Here is a 19,068-nt window from a genome sequence, read left to right as displayed (position 1 = left end):
ACTCACTCTCAAGCGGGGCTCTTGCATGAGCCTAAGAGTGAATGCCTCCTTAATTTGAGCCTTAGGCACCTCACTTGTATCACCTTAGTTCCAGCCCTGCTTCCATGGACTGGAATCTCCAAAAATCCAATGGAATTCCCCAAGGTTTGTGAGCTGAAAGTGATGTGCAGGCAAATCCCGAAGATTCCCAATTACAGGACTGATGACTTGGGGTTGTCAACCAAGTCCCCTTCCTGTTGCATTCTCTTCCCCACTGGCATTCACAATGGACCATGTGTGACTGAGGCTGAGCTACAAAATCCACTGCCTTCAGCATCCAGAGAAACTTTATCCTGGCTTACTAACTGAGGATGCCCAGTTTTGGATTTTGAGATCTTGACCTTCACCAACACGAAGATGACTTACATATTAAGTTCCTTTATTTCCATTACGCACCCTAAACACTAAGTTGTCCATTTTTCTCAATCTTTTTATCCCCAACTTCATTGAGAACCTACCAGTGACAACGAGGGGAAAGATTAATTAGTAAGACTCAGACGTGCCCATTTACTCTTCCTCTTCCCACCTGCCTCACACACTACACTTGCACTTCTTCGTGTCTCCTGCACCACCCCCCTGCCTCCTCTTCTTCTCCCCAAAGTTAACAATATTCCCCCAATCCTACGGAGCTGGATTGAAGTTTTCAAATCACATGACTCCTTCAAGGTATGAGGTTTACAGAGTGATCTGGCAGAGTGAGGAACAGCTCATCCACAAATGTATTCTTCAAAGGAAATGAAAGGAGCAAAGCAACTCCTCTGATGTCAATGCCTGCTTCTATTTGCTTAACTTTCTAAACTCTAACTTTAAAACTTGCAGAAACATCAAATGAATTACCTAAATGATGAAGGAGCTTGGTTTTCCAGCTCAATGAGGACCATCATTTATTGAGCTATTAGGCACCAGTTACCATTTTACTTACATTTCTTCTCTAATTACTTAGTTAATAAATGAATAGTAGAACTAATCCCGAAACAGAGGTGGAGCCAGGCTTGGACTCAAGATCCAGCAGCTGGTGAAGCCCATGATTTTAGACACTATGTTTACTACCTCCTTCACCCCCAACCCCATCCCCGCCCCCAGGACTTGGAATGAACAGTGGTGAGAGACTTTAGGAAGCTTTTCTGGGAGTGTGAAGCTTTGCAGCAGCCACAGCCTCTGCTTTGGAGAAGAGCTGGACCAGCCTGACATCCTAGTCTGAGGCAGAGGCTGGAATAATATTTGCTCTCATGGAGGAACAATAGCAGTGGCGGCAAAAAATTGCCAAAACTAAAGTTTTTCTTATTTATTTATTTAAAATGCATTGTTATTAACCAAATTTAAGACACTATCCAATGTAAGAGTCACCATTTTTTTGTGTGCCACTAAGAAAGAAAATAACATCCCCAACATACCAATCTCAGAGATGGTAAAAATGTTTAAAAAAAAAGGTGTACTTGTATCTTAAAGTTAATAATAAGTTATGATATATATGCAAGGTGACTTGGTATTTTGGAAAACCCAAAAAAATAAGCAATCATATATGCATTTCTAAAAAGAAATAAAGACCAGTTTTGAATGTATTAAATGATCTTTAAAATATTCTTTAGAAAATTTCCAACAGGTCAAAGTAATTAGTGCAATTTTGTTAATTTTTTGTCTTTAAAATTAATAAACTATGTATGACGTAAAAAGTTTCTTCAAGGTAAGCTACATGCTCTGTATAAAATTTTATCAACAGATTCGATGCCTGCAATTTAAAGGATGGGTGAACACTGTCTCTGTGTTAGAGCTAATTTCTTTAATAGGTCAGCAATGCTGTTGCTGTCCAGTTTAATCTAATACAGGCTTTCACTATATGCCTACTATATGTGAGTAGAACAATTTGTGTGTCTTACATATTTCCTTATAGAAGTGTTTTCTTCAAAAATTTGATCTTTAATTTTTAGAAAACCTAGAGGTTTGTATTCATATGTACAAATCACAATTCTCTAAGGCCCATAAATCTCTTAATATCATTTCCAGTTCAGAAATTGCTGTAGTTACTGTTTTATGTAAATGATATAATCCATATTTGACGTTTCTCTTATGAGAGTAGAATTTTTAAGTGCTGATGTCATTTTATTTTTTCTCCTTATTTCCACAATCACAGAAGTACTCACTTTATATTGTCTTTTAGGACATAACGTCTTATTATGCTTTAAAGTCTATGAAATCAATAAGATATAAGTTGAAATGCAAACAGATACAAATATTACAATTCCATTGAAAGATGTCACAAATAATCTATCCACTGGCATATGAAAAGGGCCTATAACTCTAGTGAGTTTATATTACTGCTGCTTTTACCAAACATTAGCATACATTTAATGAAAGCTTTGAGTTGCTGAAAACTTCTCTCCAAATCATATCATAGACGTTTTCCTTTGAAAGAATAAAATCATCCCAACTATAAAATTATGTATAGGTATATCTTCCGAATGCTCAGTTACCTTCTGTTCAGTAAGTCAAAAATATCACCCTCTCTTTTTCTCTGATAAGGAGGCTATGAAACACTCGCTCACCAGAGGAGAGTTCCCTAAAGACTCACCAACATGTTCAATAGTCCTTTCTATTGGGTGGAATCAAACTAATTAGAGAGAGAGAGAATGAAAAAGAAAAAAGAAAACCAAAATGGTCAATAAGTATTTATAACTGGCTGAACTCAACTTTTTAACGCTAGATAAATAGAATTTTAAGAGTTACCTTTAATTAAGGAAAATTTATTATGAACAACCCCAGGACTTACAAAATTAATTTTAAAAAAGCCAATCCTTCAAGTTAGAAAATTATAAAAAATATAAGTGATCCCAATCCCTCTCAAATAATTGTCTATAATAGATCTAGATAAAACCTGCTTTAATTAGAAGCATAAAATTATGTAGTTCAGCTTTTCATATTTTCTGGCTGATTGGAACCACATAATTTTAAAGCTAGAAGATACTTTACAGACCACATAAGCCATTTCCTCACAAATGAAGAAACCAAAGCCCAGACGGCTGACGTCACAATAATGAAGAGGCCAATAGAATAAAAAAATCAAAGCTTCTTGACTCCATAGTCCAAAATGTGTCCCTTCCACCATGCTGCCTCAATGACAGTAGATTCAAGGGACCAAGAAAATGGTTCATGGGAGAAGAAGAAATAAAATTGAATCCACAAAATTTACATCAAGTCTTAGAATCTTCTTCTTTATACCTCACACAAAATGACACATTTATGTGCCCTAATTAGAAATACACATTTAAATAAAAGTAGTTGGGGACCTCCCATCACATGTGGTTTCTGAGAATATGAAACACTTCCCACCAAAGCTGCAAAAAGACTAGAGAGTTGAACAGATGTGTACATACAGATGAACTTACATCCACATGAAGCCACAGGCCATGCCTTTCACAGACGTCAGCTATTTCCTCCAGAGGATCAAATGCTCCCAACACAGTTGTACCAGAGGTGGCACAGACAAGAAACGGTGCTGCTCCCTGTGAGAAGGACCCACACATAAGAATTGCCACCATCACCTCTAAATTTGTCCTGTGATAGGTTGGTAAATGTAAAGGTTATATATCCAGAAATTTATTTGGAGAAAATCATTCATTCAGTGAATGTTTTTATACTTCTCCACTATGTAGCCCCTTAGTATAAACAGGTTAAGAAAACAGAAAATTCTATGACACTAGTAGTCCTTTGTCCTAACTCAATACTGGAGGTGCCAAAAAAATGTATACAAGTGGACACTTTGGTCAACAATGCTCAAGCAGGAGTTTGCCATTATCAGAAGTGGCTGGAGGTTGATGGTATCCACTTGGAGCACTTCTTGTAATTGCAGAAGTCAAACGTGACCGGTATTCATCTTTTGTTACTGGTACATATTGAGTATTACAATTTTAATAGGTTTTTTTTCCTTTTTTAAAATGTTTATACATATTTTTTGGCACACTCCATATGTATCCTATTTTTCAGTCTCATTTTCTCTCTGTAATATTTTCTGTTCTTAGATTTCCTAGAGAGAAAGTGAATAACCTCATCCACATTGGCAAACTGGTGCTCTGTATGATTCCAAATTCTTCTTGGGGAGATTCACTGGGGCCTCTAGAGTGCCATCATTGTTACCCTTCTCCAAAACAAAAAGGAATGCGTTCGGCAGACAGACAGTGAATGCCCAGGGACAAACAATGAAGGCCTGTCTGGTTGTCTCCTTGTGAAGTAAGTGCAGTTACAAAACAAAAAAAATGTGCTTAGGCACAAGTCCGGCATCAGAGGGATAAGGTAATCTCACTGGGATACACTCTCCAAAACAGGAGCTGCAATAGAAAACTGGTTAGAATGTGCAGGAAGAGGGAATCTGTATGACTCCTACCAAGAGTCTTCCTCCTCATACAGCTCATGGCTGCATCTTGCAGAGTGGACAGGTGCCAGAGGGAAATGGAGAGAAAAGGGAGAGGGTGGGAACACATGCAGAGATGAATGGTAATTCCAGCCAAGGTAACTGGGCCCCGTAAGAGACTTTACAGCAACCAGGAGAGGAGAGTCCATGAGGTGGAATAGATCCATCCCAGCAGGTCAGCAGAGATGCGTGGCTGGCTGTGGAAGTGCGCGGAGGGAGGAGTGTGGGAAGCAATGAAGCCTAAGATTCTAGAGCACCTGAGGAATAAGTGACAAGAATATTTACCGCCTCTGAAATTCATTTTTACCTCCATTTAGGAGAGAGTCATTTTTTCCCCCTCAGTTTTATCATGAAGTGCAGTTGTTCTTGCAAAATACGTTTATGTCCCATTTTAATGCCATGGGTTGTTTCACTAGAACCAGACTCACTCCAGTTTAGCTGAGCACAGACAGAAACATTATTTCTCAATGGAAACGGGGGCAGAGCATGGACATGTGGTCCACATCTCAAATCTGAGATGCACATGAATCAAAGTGATGGTACGCAATGAATGCAGTTGCCATTTGGGTAGATGGTTGTGACACATGGAATCTAGTGCACCCAAACTTCTTAAAGTGGGGCCAGCAGATGACAGAGCCCTCGGGGAACCATGGGTTTGAAGATTTCTTCTCTGTGCTCACCAACCAACAGATTCTATTTTATCATCTCAGTGACTTAAAGGAAATGAGACCAGATTTACATCAATCATTAAAAGCAATAGAAAAAGTAATTTACTAAAACCATTTAAGGTGTCTTTAAGGGTTGAGCTTTTCCTCATAAACTATATGACATTCTGACAGCTGTGAGAAAACACCTATGCAAGCTATTCTAGCTTATTAATGACTTTTCCTCACCTGTTTAACAATCTAGCTATAAATATCAGGCTCAGAAATTAAACTTTTGCAACCTGGATTTAACCTTCCAGATTTTTTTTCCTTTCACATCTCATGTGATTAATAAGAAAATCCAGTGGAAACGGCATTGATGGTGTCCTGTCAATGAGCTGTATTCCCTAAGAAAGTTTGCAATTTCAAGCAGTCATACACAAAAACACTTCCAAATATTCAGTAGTTGTACTCGTTTTATCTTTTCAGAAGCATTTTAGAGCCTCGGATGCCTCTGTGGTCTTCAGTATCTTTGTAATGACATCAAGTAAAGGTCACTGCTTAAAAGATTTTTAATGGATTGTGGTTGGCCAGGGAATCGAATCCCAGCAGAAAAAAAAAAAAAAAAAAGTTGATGTACTATTTCCTACATCTGAAACAAACCAAGTTAAAAGCTTGAAACAAAACAACTAGGTCTGAAGCTACTGAGAAAAATAAACTAGTCATCAGTTATTATCTCAGAATGGATGTGAGGTTTGTCCTTGGTGAATCCAGGCTCCAGTTTTAACTGACTTGAAAGAAAACTGAGCAAACGTAACAACTCTCACTCCGTTGCCTTACTTTTAAATGTGCCTACAGCAATTTTTTCTTTTTAAAAACTTCTCTTTTCAAGTTCTCAACTTTAGAATATGTCCGTTTCATGTACTCTCATTGTTAAAACAAACAAACATTTACACAGTGAATATAATAATGACTGCAGTGGGATAAAACCCATTAAATACGCTAGAACATGAATTCTTAATGACACTAGAAAAGAAAAAAAAAGTTTTGACTGTCTTTAGGGGATGCTAGGCAATTAACTCATTATTATGAAAATTAGAAAAATAAGGGGGCAAAAGAAAGCATTTATCCTACTCTGCCTGTGCAAACTGTTTTCTTAGAGAAACCAAATAGGGATGAGAGAACATTTTTCTTTAGAGTAGTATGCCCACCAATACATGAATGAGGAATGAGAGAATAAATTGGAACATCACCTGATGAAATCATGGTTCTAGACAATGATTATTAATGGCAGCAAAATCCATGAGGTGAGATGCTGAAGCAGAATTCTTTAACAGATGGACTGACAAAACCAGAACCTGCCAATCAATGTTATCACAGAAAGAGATATGAATGTCTCCTGATGAAAGGAGAGACTTTACCCATGAGTTCTTCCTCGTGAAAATTCCAATCTGAATCTGAGTGTCAAGCTCTAACTGCCACATTACAGGAAATAAAGAGAACAGATGGGTGGTGCAGAGGCAGGGGGAATTTAGATTCTCAAATTCTTGATGTAATCTACAAAGTCCATAATGTGGAAAACTACCAGAACAAAGGACTTGGTTTCTTCAACAGATCAATTTCAGGAGGAAACAAAAAAACAAAAAACGAAAAACAAAAAAACAACAAAAAGAGGAGGAGGAAAGGAAGCTATAAGCTAGAAAAGATTTATGTGATTATGTGATGAATCAACCTAATGTAACATACAGACCTTGTATGAAAGCTTATTTGAATAAGCCAACATTTTTTTAAAGGCAATGGGAGAAATTTTAATATTGAGTGGATATTCGATGATATTAAGAAAATATTTCTTATAATGGTATTACTTTAAAAAAAGAGAATACATATCTTTTACATATATACTGAATTGTTTATAGATCAAATAATACGATGAGTGGGATTTCCTTCAAACTAATCTAGTGGTAGTGGGAAGGAACAGGGTGTACATGAAACAGAATGGAGCATAAGCTAATGATTGTTGAAATTGAATGCTGGGTATATGGATGCTCATTATATTAGTTTTGTATTTATTTGAAATTTTCCATAAGGAAAAGTTCAAAATTCAAGAAAGAAGGGGAAAGAGAAAGAGAGTGGGAGGGAGACAGGGATGGAAGGAAGGAGGGAGAGAGAGTCAGAGAGAGAGAGAGAAGAAAGAAAAAGGGGAAAAAGAGAGAGGGAGGAATCAAGCAAGCAAGCAAGCAATCAAATGAACCACACAAAAAGCATAATCAATATTTCCCACAAACAATCATTAATGAAATTAAGAAAGTTCTTTTTGATAGTAACTTCCACAGAAAGATAAAACTAGATTTAAAAAAGATAAAACTAGAATTCGGTATCTGTAGTGCAGAGCAGAACAAACAAGTTGTAATGTAGAATTTTACCCCAGAGTCAAAGAAATCTGATAATCTGTACCACCAGACAATGATCAAATCCACTTGTTATTGGAATGTTTTTAAAAAAATAAAGACAAATGTAGATCTAAGGACACACCTGAAGCCAATAAATCTGCAATAAAGGCAAACATTTTTAAATACAGAATTTTAAACCAAATACAATAATGTAGCATGCCGTAGGATGCTCAAAACTTAAAAAAATAGAAATAAAAGAAATCCATCTTTCTAAGATTGTGAAATTCTATGAGGAAAGAGATACTTACATCCCAGCTCAGAAGCTGGGCTTTTGGTTTTCCAGCAGTCACACTTGACTTTGTCACTATTTATTGGAAAGTTGTGGGAGAATAGTCTGAAGCTCCTTTAGCAAAGAGAACTGTGGTGGGATTGGTGGGAAACAGTTGAGTAGGTACGCCTAACCCAGCAAGCTTTGGGTCCAAGAAACAAGATGGGTGGCACCAAGACAATGACACACCTAAAAAGCAGGTGTCAGGGCCAGCATTAGTTGGAGTACAGCAGGTGATCGGGGCCATGTTTGCTTTCCCCAGAAACAGATGTGTCAGCTTTCATACATTCTGGCAGCTAAGAAAGAGGGACCATTTTGCCAGACCTGAACTATTAGACCCAGACCCAATACAGGGTGATGGTATGGATGGACGTCAGGTAGGAGCAAACTGGGAGGATAGGTTGGTCAAGAACTCAGGAATCATTCTGAAGGCAACCCAGAGACAACGGTTTGGCCTACAGAATTCTGAGTCGGCAGTTATGTAGGAGAGTGGTTGCAGGGTCCCTGCTAGAGAGGCTGGGTTCACCTTTTAAGGCTAATTCTAGACAAGAATCCTGAATACAGTGGTGTCAGTGTTTTAACAGGCTCCGGCCAAATGGGATGAGAACATCTGAGAAACTCCACAGAACATGAAGAGCCAAGTACCTGGAAATAGGGCATCTGTAAATGAGTTACCTGATTTTAATTCTAACATCCTCTTCTCTGTCCCACACATAGATATGGGCCTGGCTGCTTGCATTCCCTCCCTGGCATCCTCTCCCTCACAGTCAGACACAGGCACACATTTTCTTTCCCCCTTTTTCTCTTTCCCCTCTCACCTCTGTTCTGGCTTGCCAGACTTGCTTCTCCAGTTCCTCAGGTATCATTTTACCCCTAAGAGACACAGATTTAACACATTCAGTTGTGCTTAGTAGTGGACAGATATTGGTACTTCTCTTTAAAAAGTATGAATTTCCCCCTCCACCCACCAGGCTTCTGAATCCTTTCCCCATTACCTTCCATCTGTTTCCACAAAGCAAACATTCTCAGTACCAATTCCAAGAAAGGATGCTGCCTTCTTCATGGAGTAATGACACTAAATTAAAAGGGACAAGGGGGAAGAGAGAGACATGGATATGTAGCATGAAAAAACTATTGCTTATCATCTAAATGGCTGCCATAGGGATGAACCCAATCTTTGGAACACTAGTGCATAAAAAAAAAGAGAAAGTAGTAACTTAATTGAGCTCCTTAGTGGTTCAGAACATTGACTTTGGTTGGGGTCTGAGAAACCAGGATTTAATTCCAAGTTTTCCAAGTTACAGTTATGGGACCTCGAGCAAATAATATACAGTCTCCAAGCCTCAATTTGTTGATCTATAAAGTGGGCATGTAGATGCCTACCCCATGTTTGTCACAGAATTAAATGGGTTAATAGCACAAGCCTGGCTTATGGAAAACACTTCGTCCCTGGAGGCTGTTGTTTACATAACATGGAAGAACGTCTCCCTTGGTCCACAGCTAACTCAAAATCCTCTAAGGACTGAGTAAGACTCTGTCTCATAAATTGTATCATGGACCACAGATGAATTTCATTATTTTCAAGAGCAAAAAATGGGTTAGAAATTCTGATCAGACACTTTGACCAATCCTGTTTAATACTGAATGTAAGACTGAAATCAGACACACAGCAATGTGGCTAAAATCATAATAACAAAAGCAATAATACTTTATAAACACAATACTTCCTGCAGCCTGGCATGAATGAGGCTAATGGCTCTGGAATTAGGTCTGGTCTATTTCTTATTGGAAATAGTATGTGTTTAAGATTGTTGGGCCTTTTCCCCCCACTACATAAAGTCTATAAAGTAATTAGCATTCAAACATTGGAGATGTCAGTCTTTACACATTAGTGTGGACAGGTGGTCAATTAATTCTTTCTCATGCCAGAAAAATGAAGGTGCTAAAAGACATTATTGTACTGGAAAAACTGAGTAATTTAATTTGTAGGTATGAATACATTAAAAGAGTAGTCATGCCTTCACACTTAACTTGATATATTCCCTCAAATGTGGTAATTTTTTTTCTTCTTTTGTCAAGAGAGTTTTATTGGAAGCTCTTTTTTTAACTTTGTAAAAATAAATGCAGAAGTAACACCATCAAGAAAAATGAAACCATTCTAAATAATTAATTTCCAAATATCAAATAGAACATGTCCAAAATGCCTGTAAGATGCATTCATTTCAGATTGTTGCAAGAATATATGCATATTGAGGTGAAATAATGTACATGAAAATGTAACTAATTCTCCACTTGACACATTCGCTTTCCAAAGCTAAGGTGACATAGCTAAGGCCAATTATTTCTCACCGGAGATTCTGGCTTTGGCAACCAAACAGCTATTGATTTCATAGTGATAAGTAATAGCCTACCTCACTGCCATCTGTCAATAAAGAAAATCACATTGCTTTGCCCTGAGAAATGGCAAAATATCCCCAACCAACAGATCTGCTAAATAAAACACTGGTAATCAGAGTAAGAATGGCTTCAGTGGAGCTATCTTTGGATACCTCAGGGCAAAGTGTAGTCCAATGTCAATCTCAAATGCATAGGGACAGATTAAAAACAATCTGCAAAACTGAAGTCTAAACATCTGAAAGCATCAGAGGAAGAAAAGAGCCTGGAAGGGGGAAAAAAGAAAGAGGGCAATGCTTCAGACTTGCTGAGGAGTTTCAAGGAAAGGAAAAACCTAGAAGGCTGGAGTTCAGAAGTAACAGCTGCATTTAGAAACAAACAGTGGCCGCTCCCATCATCGACAGAAGATAAATCAGTTGTTCTAAGACCCTATCTCCCCATAGGCTTCATTCGTCTACAGGAGAGGCAAAAATCTCAGCGGTTGTCCATTTCTGTAAAGATAAAACAGTAAGCGCCTACATAAAAGATAGAATGGCACTGACGGTTTCCTTTCTGGGTCCAGCAAGGATTTTTTCTGTGACCTTGGATTTCTTAATGAACCACTGCTTTCCCCTCCCATCGACTGTGTTCTGGACTCTTACAGTGCTTCTAGTGCTCACTAGCTGGATGCTCAAATTGGCTTGGGTGGTGGGGAGAGCAAGGTGTGTGAATGTTACATGTTAGGGAATGAAGAAAAAGGTTGTACAGGGAATTCTCCAAGAACACCAAGCTGGTTCAGTTCTGAAAGAAGCAGAGCCAGAGAGTCTGGGCGGCCTACTCTATGTTCTGACTGACATCCTAAGAGCACCTGCTTCCCTGTGGAGAACACCTGCAATAACATCCAAACCTGGGTCAGTCTCACCTAGAAAGCAGAGCCAGCAATAGGGTGAGGGAATGAGGCACCTCGGGTGCAGCATTTAAGAAGACACGATCTGGAGATGTCCTCATTCACCCCACCCTAGACTCCATCCTGCCAGAGAGGAACTGGGACAATTGATCACTGGCCTAGAAGCAAAAAGAGTTTCTTTTATCCTCTAACTCTTTAGTGGCAGACAGTGATCACTACTTTATACTGATTCCCCAAATTATTTGAATTATGAATTGAGGATTTCTATAAATTCAAGGAATTCATATTTAACTGCTAATCAAGCCACACATTGATTACTTGAATTACTTTATTTTCTCCAAAAATCCCTTTCTCTTTGGTTCCCATTTAGCCTGGAGAGGCTACCTTGGCTATGTTGACAGTATAGGGGTCTCTGGCATGACTTTCCAGGTCTCCATCAACAGCTGAATTATAGTCGAAACCTGAAGTTTGCAAAGGCACTTTCAGGGGTGGGTGCATATATTTTGCATTTGATGGTACCAGGAAGAGATGGAGTAATTACCTGGTTAATCTGGGGCAGCATAAAAACTAGAGCGGTAAGACCACCTAATAAACCATACAGAAATATAACCGCAGGGCCCGTGGGCCAACACCTAAAAGAAAACAAGGGAAGTACAGCGAAAAGATTCACATTCAGGTTTCAGACCATTTAGCAAACACAGCCTCCTTTAATTCTTTATTGTTAACTAAATGATGAATTGATTTGTTATGCTAAGTGGTGAAGGTGGTCATAAAAAGTGAATTAAAATAAAGCAAATGCTATGACATGAGTCTCTTTGGCAAAGCAGGGAAAGGAATGAGCTACCAAGTGGAGTCTGGATGAGGGGGGCGGTGAAAATACAACATCAACGCTACAGTGTATTCAAAGTTACAGAATTTTTCTGTGGAATTCACATGATGTCAAAATTCACTTGTGTAATCCCTAGCCCCAGCGTGATGCTATTAGGTTCAGGTGAGGTCATGATGGTGAGACTCTTGTGGGATGAGTGTCCTTATCAGAAGAGGGAGATAGAGAGATCTCACTCTGACCACAAGCGTGAACAGAGGAAATGCCACGTGAGCACGCAGTGGTCTACAAGCCAGGAAGTGGGCTCTCACAAGACACGGACTCTATCAGCACCTTGATCTTGGACTTCGCAGCCTCCGGAAACTGTGAGAAATAAATGTCTGCTGTTTAAGCCACCCTGTCTGTGATATTTTGTTAGAGCAGCGGGAGCTGATTAAAACGCACATCTAGTTCTGGGTTTTCTGGCTCCAGCTTCTGCTGGCACGTTAGCCAAGGTGTACATTTCACCTTTTTTGCATATGCATATCTCCACTAGAGATTAAAAAGAAATACTTAGTTCTGGTTTCACAACTGTATGAGGTGTCAATTTCTTTCCATTTCCAATTTTCCAGCTACACCTGTGTCACTGTTCTTTCCTAGGCTCAATCTTTATTCCAGGCCTCCATAGAATTTCTTCCCCCTTTCCAGGGCAATTATTCCAGAAAAGCACTTTAGCTAGTTTTAAATCAAGTAAAGAAGGAAAAAAGCAAAAGTAAAATCACTAAGCTGATCGCGGGGACCCTACTTTCCTAGGCACGGATACTGGAATTCAAACAGAGGAGGGACTTTGCATTTCTGATATGCTAGGGTTCCTCAAACTGAAATACCAAGGGTTGGAACCCAGAGAGTAAAACTCTATTCCATAATAATCCCAAATAATCAAGTATTTTTCCCCGTGTCCATATTCCTAAACATTGCTGCAGAAAGAATGTCTCAGGAAGAGGGGCCTCGGGGAGGCTGAGTCAAGAACCTCAGGCAGGTGATTCCTCCCAGTGGCCTCCCAACACCCAATGTCCACTTTGCAGTTGGCGCTAAACTAATCAGAGCAAAGGTCAGACAGGACAGGAGGAAAACATGGGGGTGGCCAGGTTTTCTTCCACTGCTGACCTCTTAGTGAACAATCTGTCCTTTTGCAATAATAAAGTAACTTTCCCTCTTGAAAGTAAATAACAGAGATGGGGAAAGCCCAGCTGGAAATAACAGAGAATTTTTAAATTTTTGTCTGCCTTGTGTGTTTGACAGGAGACCTAGGATTATTTCAGAAGTTAAAGAAGCTAAACTCTTCCTTCCAGGGACATGGGGAAGAAGCAGTAGTGGAATGGACAGAGGTTCCCACTGGAATCACACAAAAATAGAAAAGGAAAAAAATAATCTCTTCTAGGTAAGACTGCACATAAGCTGTTCCATCTATTCTATTCACATTATAGCTGGATCATTTTCCTGCTACTAATAATAATAGCTAATATTTCTATCTATTATGTGCCGGATGCTACTTTACATGCATTAACTTGCTCAATCTTTGCAACAACCCACTAACTGGTGCCGACTAAGCTTCTGTGGCTGCTTACTGCACCCTGTATCCACATCCTTTGCCAGATGGCTTTGCAGCAAATCCCCTTAAGAGTATTTTCCCACTTCTTGGATCTGCGTTCCTAGACATGACTGCTTGCCAAGAAAATGAGGTCGAAAGGACAATGTGCCATTTCTGAGCCTAGAACTCACAAGTCCTCCATGTCTGTTTTTTCTTTGTACCATTGCCATGACAACATACCTGGACTACCCTGCTGGAGGATGAGAGACAACGGAGCAGAGAGGACTTGTTGGTATCATCCCAGCCAAAGCCACTCTTAGATCAGCCATTGGCCAGCCAACCCCCAGACAGCTAAGGCAGCCCAGCAAGAGCAACAGAACTGGCCAGCTATCTCAAGACTTGTAAACAATACTATATGGTTATATTCTATGACACTGGGTTTGGGGATACTTTGTTAGACACAAGAGCTGATATACTTGTTTTTACAAATTAGAAAACTAAGGCACAGAGGAGTTAACCAGCTTACCTAAGATCACTCAGATAGTAAGTAGTAGAGACAGGAAATGAATCTAGGCCGCCTAGTTCAGAATCAATGCATCTATCCACAATCAGAACTCCTACTTTAATGGAGTAAAATGCGATAGGGGATTGTGGCAACATCCAATTGTGTGTGTGTGTGTGTGTGTGTGTGTGTGTGTGTGTGTGTGTGGTGCATTATTACTGAATATCTCCTGTTCCTCTTGAAAAACCCTTGTGTTAGCCATTCAAAGCAATAGATTTTATATGGAAATGTGCAGAAGACATAGCTGAGATGAGTATCAATCATCTAAGTTCTAAGAAATGAGTCCACACTTTCAAATTAAACATTCTCTTTTCCCAAAGAAAATGTTATGGACTATAAATTTTAAATAAAGGTGATGTACAAAATTGGGCGGCCAGCATCAAACTGATCAAAATTTCTTTTGGAATGAAATATGGTGTTAGACTTTGGTATATTAGTCACATACAGAGAGGATAAAAGCACATCAGGAGTCCTGCAAACAAACAAGCTCTCTTAAATAATGCATTCTTAGAAAATCTATATCTGATATCAAAATAATTTTTTACCTCTGCAGATGTGAAAAGGATTAATCTTGGCAACCCAGACAGCCCCTTTTCCTTAATATCAGGACAGTATTTGTATCTAGCTAAATTCATGGCATACATATTGGACACTGAACCACCTGCAAAAACAAAATTGAAATGGCATATTTATAGCATGAAGTTATAGCTCCCTAAGTGCTGACTATAGTGGAAAGTGTAAATGGCTGTGGCTGCTCTAGTCTAATGACAAATCACTGTGAGTCATCTGAACACCTCACCCCCCTACCTCATTACTCTTACACACTTCCGAGTCTCCAATTCCAGCAATTTCCAATCTCAGCAAAGTGAGAAGTTTTGGTCTAGTCTCTCACTCCAGAGTTTTTCCAAACTAAAAGTTTCAATCTATGACCTCTGTTCCTAAGTCTTCATAGTTAATAATATTCTTTCTGTCTGTCATCTGATCAATAAAATGACAAGACATGCTCATCTCTGGCTCCAAAAAAGGATTACAGAATAAACAAAATGAGACTTAGGACCTTCTCAAGTAAAATTGATTTAAAAATTTTTAAAAATTATTATAGCCCTTCCAAATTCCCAACAGGAGATAAATTCATTTGCATTAGGTACAAATCCTAAATTGTAGATATCTCATTTGTTTAGCATCTATGTCACTTATTTCGGGTTTATGCAAAATATTATCACTCTGGAGAAAGGCACAAGCTAGCGACTCCCCAAGTAGCTTTATAATTCTTATTTCTTATTTGTAAGAGACAAGTAGCACTGTTAATATCCAACTTTTTGTAATGTGCAAAGAGCTGTTCCTCACATGACACATGAATACATTTTTAGATGCTTGCAATGGAAGGAAGATGGAAATAACTAATTGTACTTACCTGGATTAAATATTCCATCCCCTTCTTTCCAGCCAATAAATTCAATCATTTTCTTCAGAACTGCTTCTTCCACTAACAGAAACACTGGGGACACCTCATACGTATAACTAGATAGACATAAAAAATACTTCACTTCTATGACTAGAGTCAAACCATCCCTTTGGTGTCCCAAGAAATGCACATAGAGTTTTATTAAACCAGGTGGCTGTTAAAGTGTAGGTAGAAGCTTTGGAAACGTATCCATTGGAAATAGAGAAATATGCAGTCAGCGATCGTGCTAGTTGGGGTTAGGTAAATGCCAATAGCTTGTGGCTTTAGGGATATGCAAGCCACCGCAGCAATCTTAATTTACAGACAAGCTTCAACTCCATTGGGAGAGATAAAGGCAGTACATCTGGATGCTCTGTAGGAGCCAGGAGCAGTGGCCATTTTATTCTTTGGATGCTTTGGATGCTGGCTAAAGAGAAACCACTGTCATGGCAACGAGATTTTATTAGGTTACAACTGTGGGTAACCTAACAGTCAGCTCTAAATGGAAACTACTCATGCTGAATTAGAGCTTCCTTCTCCATACGCCTGTGCTCTGTGTGACATGTCATATTCTGGGACGATTTTACTGCAAAGCACCACCCAGATCCCCTGTGCATGAAGGATTTGGTACTCTGGGCTGGAAGGCTATTGTCAGAGAGCATCACTACCTTAGCCCCTTTAGGAACTGCCTCAGCTGTTGGGAGCCACATTCCCTATGGTCACACCTTCCTGTGTTGGTACACACCTGATGACTGGTGCAGCTGGAGATATAAAGGGCTAGCCGTGTGGGCCCAACTCCAGACCACTATAAAATGCCATTGTAGCTCCAGAGACCTCTGTGTGGGGTCAACTGAGATTGTCATGGAGCCTGCATGGAAACTTGGCTCCTATCTCTATCTCTGCCCATTCCTGCTTCCTTTCCCTCCCGCCACCCATGTTGATCCCAAGGGCATTCCTTAAAAATCATCTTTCTCACTCAATTCCTCTAGAGCAGCTTTCCAGGAAACCCAACCTGGGACAGTTCTTCTTTCTCCAGATAACTTGAGGATGACTGAATATCTATAACCTTCTTCTCTAACAATTACGTGATTACATTAAGTTGTATCTGTATCTCTATGTCCTCTAAATACATAAGCTAAGCAGACATGTAGATTTACAGTCACAGAATTTAATGCAATTATTTTAACATCTGGAAGGGAAACCTTTGGGAAGGAGGGGTAAAAAAAAACCCAGAACACCTACTATGTGTCACCTCCTTATGTGTCAAGCCCTCTACAGATATTATATCATTTTGTACACAGTCTAGGTTCTATTTTCAACCATGCTAGGAAACCAGTTTACATATATCGAAAATGTGAAAAATTGTATGTGTTTATGTGTACCTACAAATATAAGTGAAATACTCACTCACGTTTTTGTAAGAAAATTTAATATGAGCCCTGTCTCTGAAAACTAGCTCAACTGTAAAGCTGGCAATAGGCCAGGAGGTGGAGGAGAGGGCAATATAGAAAACTTTTACTGCTTAGTCACATTTTGAGTGGATTGTTCAGCTTAGCAGTGATTTAATACTTCAAAAACCTCCTAAGATTTCAGTTAAAAGGGGGTCAAATATATGGTGATGGAAGGAGAACTGACTCTGGGTGGTGAACACACAATGCAATATATAGATAATTAGATGATGTACTATAGAAATATACTCTGGAAACCTATTAATTTTACTAACCAAAGTCACCCCAATAAATTTAATACAAATAAAAAACAGAAAGAAAGAACCCAGATGAGAAATTAGAAAACCCAGGACACACAAGGAAAGGTTCACAGAATTGTATAATCTTACTGTCTCTTCTGACTTGTCTACCACTGTAACTCTTCTACGCATTATAACTTGGTATCATCTTGCATTATTCCACCCCAAACTCTCTAACTGAAGTCATCAATGAAATCCATGTTGCTAATCCAGGGAACGCGTTTTAGTCTTTGTCTTTAGTTAAACAGTCAACAACACGTGACTCTGGACACACCCTCCTCCATGGCTTCCATGCTTCCCAGCTTATTTTCTCCTTCTTTTCTCTTTCCATTACAAGCTGATCTTCCTCTTTCTAACTGTTAAATAGTTAAATGCCGAGTCCTAAGCCTTCTTCTCTCCTCACACTATACTCTGTCCCACAGGTAGTGCTTCTGTGTCTCCTGGTTTGTTTTTATTCAAAGTGTCTCCATCTTGCTCATTAAAATTACTTATTGGGCTTTGTAAATATAATCGGTGTCTGAGACACACTCACAGAAATTCAGATTTAATTGGTCTGGGTTGGGACCCATGGCAATATATATATATATATATATATATATATATATATATATATGAAGTTACCAGGTTGATTCTAATGAGCAGAATGGGTTGAAAATCACTGACTTAAGGGCTCTCATCCATGCCACTATTTCAATTACCATCATTCACCCATAACTCCTAAATTTATACTTTTCATACAGATATCAGAATTTTCAATCCCCTATATTTCTTAACTTGGTTGGTATATACTCTTGGATTTCTCAAAGTCATTGCAAACTCAAATGCTCACAATGGAAAACTGAATTCTTACTCTTGTCTTTTTCACCATATACTTCAAAACGGATCCCTTCTTCCAATGCTTCTTATCTCAGTGAGTGTCATGACGATCAACTCAGCTATGAAAGCCAGAAACCCAAGCATCATCTCATTTCCCTCATGGCCTCATTTCCATGATCCAATATATTATCCAGTCATTTCTGTTTTATCTCAGCACATTTTTGTCTCTATTCCTACCATTTCCATTTTAGTCCAAGCTACTATAACGTCTCACCTCACAAAGGAAATGCCCTCCTAATTGATCTCTGTAATCCTCTTTCCACATTTCCAGTGGTCTTTTCAATAAGCACAAGACACCTCATGATTTAGAAACCTTCAATGGCTTTCCATTGTACATAGAATAACTCATAAACAGGGCCCACCAAGTCCTGCATGTCTGGCTCCTATCTATCTTTCCAGTCTTATCCTTCATTACAGTCCCCACAGCTCTCTCAGCTACATCCACACGGACTTTTCAGGTCATAGAAGTGTCATGCTGTCTCCAGACACAGGACCTTTGTACAACCTGTTCTATCTGTTTGGAACTCCTAGTGAGCTTTTATTTACCTTTCAGCTCTTAGCTATAACTTCCTCAGAGAAGATTTCTTAGAGCCCCCTACTAGAAAAAATTGTCCCATTTATATTTATAGTATCATACATCTCTCCTTCACATGAAAATTAGAATTTTAGGTGAATTAGTGTGCATCATTTTGATTAATTTGCATGGACCATCTCTATCTCATTAGATAGTTTGCTTCCCGAAGGCAAAGTCAAAGTTTGTTTTTACTCAAAGTATCTTTCCAGCACTTAACACAGATGTGGCTTTCATGCAGGAATGAATTAAAAGTTGCTAGTCAATTTTCTCACCTGTTAAGTGAAGATAACAATGCCTGCCTTATCCCTTTCACAGTACCACTATCAATTCAAACAGCTCTTTGAATGCTGCTGTCATAAATGCATTATTTATGATGATAGTGC

The 19,068-nt window shown here is 38.9% G+C and overlaps 1 protein-coding gene across 1 annotated transcript in view; it reads right to left on the bottom strand.

The window, feature by feature from the left end:
- GADL1 (glutamate decarboxylase like 1) overlaps positions 1-19,068 on the bottom strand; it is a 157,763-nt gene that overhangs the window by 105,943 nt on the left and 32,752 nt on the right. Inside the window, exons 5-9 of the mRNA XM_019745229.2 lie at positions 15,459-15,565; positions 14,590-14,705; positions 8,802-8,881; positions 8,625-8,679; positions 3,423-3,539 (exon numbers count right to left, since the gene is read on the bottom strand). Coding sequence (XP_019600788.2) covers positions 3,423-3,539; positions 8,625-8,679; positions 8,802-8,881; positions 14,590-14,705; positions 15,459-15,565 — 475 coding nt within the window. The remainder of the gene's footprint in view (positions 1-3,422; positions 3,540-8,624; positions 8,680-8,801; positions 8,882-14,589; positions 14,706-15,458; positions 15,566-19,068) is intronic.

This window comes from Rhinolophus sinicus, linkage group LG10, assembly GCF_036562045.2.
Source record: "Rhinolophus sinicus isolate RSC01 linkage group LG10, ASM3656204v1, whole genome shotgun sequence".
Lineage (NCBI taxonomy): Eukaryota > Metazoa > Chordata > Mammalia > Chiroptera > Rhinolophidae > Rhinolophus > Rhinolophus sinicus.
Note: the sequence above shows the minus strand (reverse complement) of the source record. Positions and strands in the feature narration are given on the sequence as shown.